General features: G+C 39.9%; 1 protein-coding gene across 2 annotated transcripts in view; it reads left to right on the top strand.

Annotated features, from left to right (window-relative positions):
• Window positions 1–12853, top strand: part of tgfbr2b (transforming growth factor beta receptor 2b) — a 50568-nt gene that overhangs the window by 16965 nt on the left and 20750 nt on the right. The window contains exons 1-2 of one of the 2 annotated variants that reach the window (XM_066683365.1): window positions 4219–4451; window positions 12642–12792. In XM_066683365.1, the coding sequence (XP_066539462.1) occupies window positions 4388–4451; window positions 12642–12792 (215 nt within the window). In that variant the 5' untranslated portion in view covers window positions 4219–4387. Of the gene's footprint in view, window positions 1–4218; window positions 4452–12641; window positions 12793–12853 lie in introns of those variants that run through there. The other variant, XM_066683366.1, reaches the window with a different exon arrangement.

Genomic DNA, 12853 nt, shown 5'->3' on the forward strand with positions numbered 1-12853 from the left:
CAGTGTGTTCTCTGGGTATGTGTTTGTCTGTGTGTAAGGTTGAATATTATAGGTCTATCTGACTCTATTGTTTGTGAAGCTGATAATGAGTGCAGCATAGGTGCAGTGAGTGTGAATATGATGCAATGTGAATGTGAATATGTGAGGCCTGGATTTACAGGCTTGCAAAAACGTGGACTGCATTCTTAGTTTAAAATTCTGCAGCTTCAGCTGAGTTTGAAGGATGTGCAGAACAGCATCCTGCTTGATTCTTGCAGACCTCTGTACCATATAGAGACATGTTTGGGTACGTAGGAAGATTTGTAGCATATGTATAAGACTGATTCAGTTAGCCTACACGTTTTGGATGATTTTGATGATCAAATTTGTGTGATCGGGTTAATATAAACAAACTTACACGAAGAAGGTTCACATAAGGTGTTCATATACAGGGTAGACTCACAACCTACATCTTTCCATGCCCAGTTTCTAGACCACCCAATAAGATATTTTCCATTTACACCATCCATTATCTTGTGTTAAACATTTCATTATACAAAATAGATGTGGGTTTGCTGGGCAATTTCTTTTAATTATTTCTCTCTTTCTCCTTTTCTTTTTTTGTGCTGGAGGTACATTTTAACTGAGTTAAACCGTGATTTTATTAATGTCATTTTGGTTTCTGTTGATCGTTATTTACATTTTCACTTCAGGCATTTAGCAGAGGCTCTTGCTCAGAGCAACTTACAAAAGTGATTTGTCTAGAGATGAGCATATTTGGAAATTGTGGGAAATGTCTTTAAAACCGAAGGAGACTCCAAATAATGTAATGGTTCTATAGCTAAAAGATTTCCTAGAACCATCCGTCAAATCCAAAGACTACTGGAAATTACCCTTTGGCAAAACTAAACATTGTAACTATTCCCATCTGTTGTAAACATGCTAACTCTCACGTTACATGTTGCTTCAAAAGGTTTGAGAGCAGAGAGCTGTTCAGGTCATTTACAAAGTGTAAGGAAATCAAATGAACTTTGTGTGAGGAGCCACTTCTGACAATAGCCTTTAACAATACAGGACTGATCCTTCAATGGCAAGTAAGATTGCCTCCATTTTTCCTGTGACCTGCAGTGTGTGTGTGTGTGTGTGTGTGTGTGTGTGTGTGTGTGTGTGTGTGTGTGAATGATGCATCCCATCCGCTGGCATTTTCCACAGTGGCTTGGATCAGATGACACTGAGGCACAGTGCCTGTGTCAAAGCAAAGCGTGCCAAAAGAAATCCAACCCCTCAACATTGCCTGAGTGCCAAGAATAAACCTGAATAAAGTTCACAGCACCCTCCGAGGGCTTTGATATGAAATAAGGGGTAATATAACCATAGAAGCAGCGTAGTTGCCTATGCTTATTTTGAGTCATTTAGTGAAAGCATTTGATGTGTTTAGATGTGTTTGTGGCAGCCCTGTCATCAAGTGTAAAATGTCAAGTTGGTTTCTGTGTGGCAGCCTAAGGGCACCTGCTGAAAGAGTATAAAACAGCAGTGTATCATCAGAGGCTAATAACTTTCTTGTCAGAATATAGGCTAACGTCTTAATTCTGAGGCTTTTCTGCAGAAGATAAAATTAGCACGGGAGACAGAGTGATAAATCAGTTTCTACTAAACACAGTCCTCTTCTTTAGAGATCTCTGGAGACCTTTATAATTTTCTCTTATGGCATCATAGCGCAAAGTTACTCAACCCAAGGCCTGGAAGGGAGAGCTTTAGAGTCTCTTTCTCTCTCTCTCTCTCTCTCTCTCTCTCTCTCTCTCTCTCTCTCTCTCTCTCTCTCTCTCTCTCTATCTATTTATCTATCTATCTATCTATCTCTCTATCTACTTTCTTTTTGAGGAGCTACTCTAGAGGCTGCACTGTTCACTGTAGGGTACGAGGGCTCTCTACCTGAGCTCTGTAAAATGGGTTTTGGCATTAAATTTACTTTGTGACTCCATTGAGAGAACCGAGTTCCTCGACTGTGGAACTGTGCTGTGGTGTCTTTAAAAATCTCTAGCTGACACTTGACCTTGAATATGGTGACCTTACACACTATGTGCTCAATTGAATGACAGTGTTCACAATCTTACCTTAAAGTAATTCAATACACTATTATACAATAGGGCGGTACAGTGGCGCAGCAGGTAGTGTCACAGTCACACAGCTCCAGGGACCTGGAGGTTGTGGGTTCAATTCCCGCTCCGGGTGACTGTCTGTGAGGAGTTGGTGTGTTCTCCCCGTGTCCGCGTGGGTTTACTCCGGGTGCTCCGGTTTCCTCCCACAGTCCAAAAACACACGTTGGTAGGTGGATTGGCGACTTAATAAGTGTGAGTGAGTGTGTGTGTGTGTGTGTGTGTGTGTCTGTCTTGCCCTGTGAAGGACTGGCGCCCCCTCCATGGTGTATTCCCGCCTTGCGCCCAATGATTCCAGGTAGGCTCTGGACCCACCGCAACCCTGAATTGGATAAGCAGTTACAGATAATGAATGAATGAATTATATGATAGGCCTGCAACATTTGTACATGAAGCTTTGTTGTGTCTTTTGAGGATACACATGCTGCTGATTGACTCTATAGGTCCGTTAATAGACCTATTGGTAGGAAACTATAGTTTAATTATATATTTTCTCTCTTTATTTGGGGCCTTTTTTCAAATGAATATTTTTTTGCATCCCTAGTATTTTTAATATAAATTTTATTATTTTTAATCTCTCTCTCTCTCTCTCTCTCTCTCTCTCTCTCCTATTCATGGTCTTTCTCAGTTCCAACATAAGAAAGAGAGAACATCTAATAAGGAACATGAGATATATCTCTAAAATGAACATTCTTGAAGAGATTAATAGATCCCCCAAATATTTCAGAACCTGCCGTGGCCATGCCAAGAGGTTGTGCTCACTTCAAAGAAATGCATAAAAGGGGAACGTGCCCTTGGCAGTGAGTGGAGATAAATAAGTTGCAGTGAGGAATAATGACTGAGGCCAAATGGGTCTTAATGGAGATGAGGACTAGTGCAGGGAGCTGAGGGCAGGAATACAGTGCAGGTGATTTGACACTGAGGGAGTGCAGGGTTTGACTCTGTTAGGGGCTCAGTCTTGAGACACTCTGTATAAACAGTGTAAAGGTGGAGAGATTGAGGTTATACTGTGTGGATATGTGTGAAAAAGAGAACCTGAGATGTAGAGGGAAAGAGAATCAGAGAGAGAGAGAGAGAGAGAAAGCAAGAAAGAGAAAGACATGGGTGGTGCAGTTTGACCTGTTATATAAGGATAGCAAATATTTCAACATGATCATCAGGGCTTCAGGGTCAGAACCCTTGGGTCTGTGTGGAGAAACACGGCCCTATCTGCAGCAGTTTGGATCGTTGTTCTAATGTGTCTCAACATCAAGTGCTGTGGTTTTGTGGCGTGTGTTCTGTGCCGCAGACTCTTTGACTCCTCTTTTTTCTTTATCTCCTGAAGAAGGGTGTATGCAGCAGGCTGGGTGGCACATCGCCAGGTTGTGTGTGTGTGTGTGTGTGTGTGGGCCTGCAGTTTTGTGCATGTCTAGGCTTGTAGTATGTCTATCTGTCAGTCTGGCTACGTTCAACCAAAACAGAGTGGGAGGGCACCCTATATTTCAGTCTATATGATCTTTCTCTCTCTCTCCCTCTCACTCTCTCCTCTCTTCTTTTACTTATTGTTGTTTCTCCACTCTCTCTCTCTCTCAGGCTGGTCACCCATATTACTACTAATTCTATATAAATAGTTGTGAATCAACAAGTGTCATCAATGTCACCAAAGGTTTCTCACTCTCTCACTCTCTCTCTCTCTCTCTCTCACTCTCACTCACTCTCAATAATTATTTTTTTTAAATGATCAAACATACTTGGACTGATCTAATGTCATTTAATCTGAGTTTTTTTAAATCAGTCAAACTTACTCCTCTCCTTCAGCAAATGTCCACCTGAATCTGAAATATGATACCGCTGTGGGTTACGCGTGTTTCATAAATGAGACTATATCATCTGCATAAAAAATAAGTCCAATGTGTACATTACTGTCAACGTGTCATTTTAAAGTAGTGTACTCTAAATTAGACTGCGAGGCGTGTAATTACAGGCTGGGGTAAAAGTGTGTAGCTGCCGAGGGCGAGAGGGCGGCTGGAGGAGGAAAGTCCTGCCCTTACTGAAAGATTTCCTGTCTCAGGCTGGAGTGGTTCAGCCCACAGAGCACTGAGCTTCTCCCTCGGAGAGCTGCTCACATTCTGAGCGCTCTCTCTCTCTCTATCTCTCTCTCTCTCTCTCTCTCTCTCACACACACACACACACACACACTGTCCTTTACGTGAGACTACTCGCCGCGCTTCTCTTCCAATTAATGAAAGGCTCGGAGAGGTGAGACTTTGCTGATGGAGCTGTGTGGGTCTAGTGTTTTGTGGTGGGCCACTTTCTTCGTGTCTGCAGCTGGAGTCGGTGAGTACTTTTCTTTGACAACTTACAGTTCCCAGAGCTCGACTCGAAACTCTTTAAACACCGCTTTAACTTTTCACTCGAGCAGAGGTGGCGAGAGCCAGGCAAACGTACACATTTCCAGTAAAGAAAAGAGTAAACAAAATGTTCAGTAAAGCAAGACAATATCTTCAGACATGTATCACAGGAAAAACAAACTTTCGTACTGAGTGAAGGAGAGCTCCGTTGAAAGTGAAGTGCATTCAGCATCTGTCAGCGTAGGAACTGAAGCCTGTTTGTAGCTGTTTTACACTTTTTTTGTCGATAATTTTCCTAACACTTAAAGCGATAAAAGCCGAATGTAAGATTAAAGGTAAACAGCGAAAGGTTTTCCGTGAACAGAAATCAGAACTGAACGAGAGTGTAACGTAACGACTGAAGCGAGAAGCAGTAAACTGTGAGGTAATGTTTTTCCTCTCAGAATTGTAACCGTTAAAACGGTCGTTTGAAACTCTTAGACATGTATCCAGGTTCGAACGACTGAAATAAGTCAAGTCTGAAGCACTTTATCTTCTCATATATACCTGGCCTTTATGTTTTTAAATAAAACCACCAGCTGTGCAGAAACACCTAAACCTGAGGGTGTAGGAGACTCTCCCCACGTCTCTGTGTACAGTAGATAGTGCTCAGTGTTGAAAACTGCCAACGAGGTTTAAACAGGTGTTCTTTTATTGGGTTATTCTGATAATAGGTCAAAGTGGCTGTGTTTCAAAGTGGGACACAAAACCCGTGAAGTTGCGCAACGTGTAATAAGTCACATATTTCCACAGGTGCTTCATAGTAATGGCGTTAGTGCTATGTCTGTAGCTACTTGCTGTGGTGGGCCTGAGGTTGTTTATGTGACTGGGGTTCATGGAGAACGCTAGGCTAAACAACAGCTTAATGGGTTCACAGATATTTAAAGTACTGTTTTCTTACCCCTCTTTTCTTAAATTCTTTGTCTCTAAAATGGTCCTTTATGAAGTTGAGATTTGAAGAGGTTTGTATTGTATTTAAGAAGGTGATGTAGCTAAACCCTTGGTTTCCCATTGGTTTTGTATATTCCCAGCTTTTATTCACAAGGAGCTTGCTACAAGCTTTTTTGTTTGTTTGTTTTTTCTGGTGTTTCTGCGTTACATGTTGTCTACTTATGACATTGTATTCTTGTATGTCTTCATTTCTTTTTTGCATGGCCATATTTCAAACTCTTTAGGTTTTGAATTTTACAGACTGTTGAACATGCTGCTGTCATTTGGACTGATTTATGGAAATGAGCTCTTTACTGTTTTGCTGCTAAAATTAATAGGAAATTTATGATTTTCCTTTATGTTGCCATTAAAAAAACAGTTGAGTGTGCATGGCTGGCGTGTAAAAAGGTAAAAAGGTAAAAATAAGTCATCACCATTCTGCTGTGTGTCAGTGTGGAAGTAGCTGTTCCGGGGGTTAGCAAAACGTTTCTTCGTCCCTCTGATGGGTTTAGTGGGTGTTTTTGGTACTTTGGATCTAAGGAGGGCAACATTTTGGCTCCAGCCAGACACCCCTTCCTTCCTTCAAACAGCGTGAGCTGTTTGTTTCTTCTCCTCTCCCTTGTCATTAATTTCAGTTCTTTACCCCATGATTACAGGTGAGTTAGGCGCTAATTATATCAAATGAGGCCCTCCCTGCCTCGACTCCCGTCTTAAATAGCAACCTGTCTGTGATAGACGAGACTGATGGGTCTTTTTGTCCTATGTTGCTCAGACATCATGCTTTCTGTTATGATGTGTTTATTACAAAGCATTTTGCAAGGTTTGGCCCAGTCTGTATGTATATGAATTGATTATCAGAAATGATAGCCTGTTGATATCCTTGTTAAGGCCTGACAGAGTCACTGTGCAAAGAAAACAGGTATGAATCTACAATATATCCGTATAAGTGGAAAATATTATTAGAAGTGCTTAATATTTCTAATCTACTTTCTAAACATTTTCTGTTATTTTCTGTAAATTACATTTTTGCAGCAGCACACTTTTCATTATTTAGTCTGTTATCTTATTTTTCTGTTAGCTCTTGATACTCACATTCATTCTTAATGGAAAAAGGATCTTTCCTAGAATTCCCTGCAAACCCTACAGAAGTAATAAATAAAAAACTAAGAGCATTAACACAAGTAAAGTATTATTATTATTATTATTATATTACTAATATTATTACAATAAATTAAAATGTATCGAATTAGAAATGTAAATGCTTTCAAAATAACAGAAAAGACAGTAGAGATGAAGTAGATCTGTGTTTGTCTGATGGTGAATCTATGAGAGGTAGAGGCAGTATATCAGTGGCTTGTTGTTGTGGGTGGAGCTGTAACTACAGTATCTAGAATGAAGCTGAAGTTGGGTCAGTGCTACTGGTGTTAGCTGGGTCTCAGTCTCTGATAGAAGTCACATTTGACACATGACACTGGGATTTTATTTTTATAGAATTACAGTATATTTATGTAAAATGCTCTACTGTACAATAATGTGTACGTAAAGAACTTAACGGATATCTGAGCTGGCAGTATGTTTATTTACAGTTTTTTTAACAGTTGACAGTTATTTGAAACCTAAGTTTACATCTATTTTATTATTGTTGTTAAATAATAAAGTAAATCATGAATTCTTTAGTCATATGTTAGGTGGGCTGCAACGCTTTAGGTGTCAAAAGCAATTATTTTCAATACTTCAGTTCCCAGACATCCCTTAGTGGATCTTTTCCTTTTTCATGTTGACAAGCTCTGTAAACTCCATTAACTAATCATTGCTATGAAAGGGAACCCATGCAATTGTTTGACTTACAGATCAAAAATATAAGTGTTACCAATGCATTTTACACTGAGAAAACAAAGTCCACACTTTCATTTTAGTCCAGTCTACTTTATTTCAGGAGGAATTCAAATGTGTAGCTCAAGTTTACAAAGATACATTTGTGTGTGCCAGTGTAATAGCCGGTGCCCAAGTGTAGCAATGTCTTGGCTTGCTTTAGTCTTCACATATAGTACATTACATCAGAAAGCTCTTGGTTGTGGGCGTAATGCCTTCCGTTGAAGCTCTGCCATTTGCTTTACCTGTTTGCTCCTTTTCCACCTTCAGCACTGACCATTTAGAGCTTGGACTCAAACACAGCCACGCAGTCTAGAATCACACAAACATTTTTAGGCCTGATACAGATATTTGGAGGCTCTTTGTCCTGCCTGTGGAAGCGTGACCTTACCAGTTTGTGTGCACATGGCTATCTGCTCGTCTGTAAGATTGCTTGTTTGTCTGTCTGTCTGTCTGTCTGTCTGTCTGGCACTTATTCTGACGTAACTGTGTTGGTGTTGATAAGCATACGTTTCTCTGAGATAACATGCCCCACTATTTGTGTCCCCTGGTTTGACCTTTGGGTGACGGGACAGTGTCCACTCCCTCCGCACTTATCAGGAGCTCTGCACAGTTTGTGTGAACTGACCTTTTACAACAGCACAGCAACTTCTGCATCAATAGCCAAGCTCTTCAAGACCTAAATACACAATCAAACAGAAAGCGTATCCTCTGTGGACCCGTTTTCTTTCTTTTTAGTTATACCATAAATAAAGTGCTACCCTTTGAATCACCAGTGCCCTGAAAAGCCTTATCTACACCTGTTAAATGTCTAAAGGAAGCTCACGGCCACTGGAGTACTATACTATGCTCTCCTATCAGAAGATTAGAAGTGATGGACTTGAGTGAATGGGTTTTCAGTGAAGGCAGCAGAGCAGCGGTTGCAGGCTGAAAGAGCTCTTTTGTAGGTCTTTTAGAGCAGCATAAGGAACAGGGCATTTCGAAAGGGGGCGTGAGTCTGAGCCCATGTTTACTCTTGCCTCTCTGGGCCTCTGGGTGCGGAGCTGAGAAACAGCTATTTATGGATGAGAAGAGGGGTCGTGTAACCTCAAAGTGGCTGAATCTGATTTGACCATATTAGTCTTCCTCTCCTCGTGGCAGGCACAATCCCATCTTGGCCCGCTTCAATGACCCAGAGACTTGGAGATCAGCTTCCCCAAACCGTCCACATGCTCTTCCTGTAGAGGCCAACACATGGGATTGAGGGGAGATGGTCTAGAAAATGAATGGTGCTTTTGTCACTCTGAACTCAAAAAAAAAAAAGACTATTTCCAAATACTTCTTGACTGTATATTACATTCTCAGAGGTTTCCTAGACAATCTTGAGAGGTTCAAAGTTTGAAATACTAAGTACAGTGCATTGCTAACTTTCTTTAATAGCAGTAAAAGTTGTCCTGCTTTATTATTCTAGCTGTGGAAGGGAAGCCACATTTCCACACTGTCTGTTCTTCCTTCCTGCTGCAGGTCACCTCATCCTTCAGTGGGAGGAGTAGAGAGAACACTAACACAAGTTAGAGGGACATGGGGATGTAGTGGCCATAGTTTCTAGTGTTTTTACAATAAGAAATTTTGGCAATCAATATCTGTTTACAATTTAGATTTGTCATGCACATGGAATTTTATAGACAAGATTTGTGGACGTTTAGGTCGGGTGTAGAGCAGCACAGTGACGGTGTTACATATTCAGATGCAGAATAGGAACATGTGGGTACAGGCAGTTTGGGTTTCTAAATGTTCAGTAATATGGCTTTGGAAAGGAAATCGTACTAACTCGCATGCTGATTCAGTGAAAGCTTATCCAAGTGTGGCCAGGATGGGAGGGTTCAAAAAGGATCTTATTGACACCTTGAATTAACCCAGAAACTGTGCAGAACTTCAGTGGGTGAGAGGACCTCTCAAATTATTTTCTCAGTGCATGACTGTGGAGCCAAACCTGACATCATGGAGGATGTAATGATGCTTACAATTTATGGCTTTATGGAATTACACTAGATTATTATGCTGTTGTCTGCAAATGAATGAAACCAACAGATTAAGTCAAAAATAAAGAATAAACGTGTTCATAATCTATGCTAATTTTTAAAAATGTTAATTAAAAATATTAGCTTCATACCAGGTGCAAGAAGGGACTAAAAAAGTATTCTATTCCAGGGACCTGGTACCAGATTGTTCCACTTGGATTATTCCAAGTGGAAAAGTGCCATAAATAAGACTCTTGCCATCTCTCTTCTGTACTGTCCTTTCTACAGTGACAGCACCACTTGCAAATATGAAGTATTTTCTGTGTTGCATGTCTTAAAATTAATTTATTTGTTTAGAGAATGAATGACACATGATGTATATTCAGCCTGGGGCTGAAACTGTCTAACAAGACCAGAGTTAAATCTTGCTTATATTTTTGCATGGCAGTATCCTTTAAATATATATATATATATATATATATATATATATATTGAAAATTGACAGTGAAAATTGAGCGCTTCAGCTACGTTTGCGGGTTATGACAATTCCTGTCAGATTTGAGGTCTGATGATTCATTAGTGGTTTCTATCTCAGCTCCAACAGTTTTTATTTATCCAGCATAGTGTTTTTTTTTGCTCTACTAGTTCAGCTGTCAGGCAGCCAGAAGCAGCGAAAACCTTTTATCAGGGCAGAGGAAGGCTTTTATCAGGGGTGGCATGCTTATTACACAAGTTGACAGCTGTTCTAAAGGGCTACATTACACTGTTTAATGACTGCATATGCCCCCCACCTCCCTGCACACACACATGCAAAACAGGGTAGTCAGCTGTTGCTTATGCCTTGATTGACCATGGCTGTGCATGGCATTTATTTATAGTAAATAAAACCCATTCACACCAAATTAGAGAATGCTCTCCACCTCTTATTTACACCTGTTTTAAACACTGCATTCTGTATAATTGCTTTATAATTGGCACAATAGAAGCTAATTTGTGGTCATTTACTTTTAACATTTTAACTTTTAGGAATAAAGTGTGTAATTGTGTGTGGGCAACAAGAAAATATTTATCAACTTCATAATAAAATACACCTTATTTCACCAGGTTTTGAGCATATTGTGAATACCATCAGAAAACACACCACTAAACAATTTCAGAAAACATTTAGTCCAGTTTGTCTTTAATTATTGCAGTGAACAATGCACATGACTGAACACACAGCCCAACACCACCTTAGCAACATATCATGTTGAATTTGAGTTAAAATAATAAAAACGTGCAAAATCATGGCATAGAAGAAGCACTTTTGGTTCCACAATGTGGCATGACATTAACTTTTTAAAAAGTTTAAGGACACTCCACAATATGTGATCATTAAATAGCAATATGCCCATAACCATAGACACTGTTTTCAGTTATGCATCTGAAGATTTATTATGCAGGAAATACTCAGTCATGTTTGTTTTCTGCAGTGAAACTAGTGTGTGAGTTCTGTCGTTGTTAAAGTAGTCACATACAGGCGAAAAAAAAGTGGGGGTATGACTTCAGGGCCTGGTTACCTGAGTGATGTTAGTTGGGGCATGACTCATAGTGCCTATCTATACAGCTCTGATTTTTAGTGAATTCGGGAGAGAGATATTACTGAATATGTAGCAATAGGAATCAGGCTCCCTCAGGAGGAACAGATTGGTGTGGCAAAAAGAAGCTTGTTTGGTCACGACTCCCCAGTCCCTGTGAGAGAACAAATGAAATGAGGCTTGTTTGGCCGATATGCAGAGTAATACTGAAGCTCCCACTGTAAACTTTACAGTCAGAAAAGGAACTAATTCAGTGTTTTAAATTTTTTTTTTCTGGTTCATCTGAAATGGGCATATGTTTGTGGTCCCTTAAGCCTTTATTCTAAATTTGCTTTCTACCTTAAATGGATGTCTTTAAGGCACAAATTGTGCCATAGGCTTTGGGTTAGCTTTCCTGTTTTTTAACCAAAATGTTCACATTTAAGCTACAAACTCACACCACCTCTCACTTTACACAGTCTAACTTCTTATTATAATGTTCTGTTCTACCTCAAATTTTCCTTCGCTGAGTTCTGATTGAGTTCTCTTTAAATGCATGTATAACATGAATGAAGCATGAATAACATTACAAAATGTTCTTCCAAACATTAGTGCAATTACATATTTCAACCAGAAAGTCACCAGTTCCCCAAATTAGTCAAACTTACATAATGCTGCTATAAAATGAATGGTGAAAGCGTAGGCCACATGGGATCCTTAGGGTTTAAAAACTTAAGTTGTTCCAAAAGCATTATATCCAAGACTAGAACTATTTGACTGGAGTGCATGAAGGAGCAGTATGAAGTGGGCTCTAGAGAGGAGAACAGGTCTGAACAGGTCAGAGACAGAAGATGGCCCAGGAGATCAGCACACAAGATCATACTGATCACTCCAGAATGCCACACTGCCCCTCCCTATATATTCCTCCACCTGCATGCTGATCTACTGCTTTCTGAAGATAGGAAATGGGATCCGAAATGTAATAACACAACAAAGATTCATGATCCAGGATCCTCAGAGCACAATATTTTTTCAGTTCTGACTCACAACTCAGGAGAGGTAATTAAGGGCCTGAGACTGCTAATTACCTGGCCCAGCTTGTCAGGAGCTGGAACAGAAGGAAAATGTGGACTGGAATTGGAACAAATGCACAGTTTTTTCTTTTAAATGCCATTTAGAGTCATTATCCTTATGGTCAAAAGTTAGAAAGTTTTAGCATCAGATTGTGACTTCAATAACACACATCTTCAGTTTGGATTGGGTCCGTGTAACAGTTATCAGTTTAGTTTTCTGAGAGTTTGAGGCTAAATCCAAACCAGAAAATCGGGTGTAAATCCTCATTATTTCATTAATAAACAAAATGGGACGTATTGTTTTTCACTTTTTTCTAGTTTTTCATTTCTGCTCCTCACAATCTGAATTTCAGGAAAGATCCTTTTTCCTGTTTTTGCATTTTGTAAAGAAAGTGGTAGGACTGTAAGATCAGATTGAGGGAGTACAATCAATACACGACAAATACGCCTTTCCAGCCTATAACCAGCAGCTCTCAGCCTTCCTGTCAACATTTTCCTGCCACAAACAGCAGCATGTGATCCCAGCTGATGAAACCAAATTATTTATGCCATCTCTTCCATGAAAATTCCATAGAAAATTGGCAACACGATTGAAATCTGTATTAAATAAGTTTTCAATTTTTGGATTTAGCCTCATACAGTCAGAAAACCAAACTGATGAATGTCTCGATATATGTACCCTGATTTATTGTTTGTTTTGTTGCAGGTGGGATGGTTCCTGGGATATTTAAGCTGACGCAATTGTGCAAGTTCTGTGATGTAAAACCCTCACTGTGTAACGGAACTGGCATCTGCCAGGCCAACTGCAACCTCACGTCTATTTGTGAAAATCCTGATGAGATCTGCGTGGCAGTCTGGTACGTCACTGCTCTTCTTTTCATAATCATAAGGCATAAGAACAAGCAGGTCATAATCACA

Source organism: Hoplias malabaricus, chromosome 10 (assembly GCF_029633855.1).
Source record: "Hoplias malabaricus isolate fHopMal1 chromosome 10, fHopMal1.hap1, whole genome shotgun sequence".
NCBI classification, from domain to species: domain Eukaryota; kingdom Metazoa; phylum Chordata; class Actinopteri; order Characiformes; family Erythrinidae; genus Hoplias; species Hoplias malabaricus.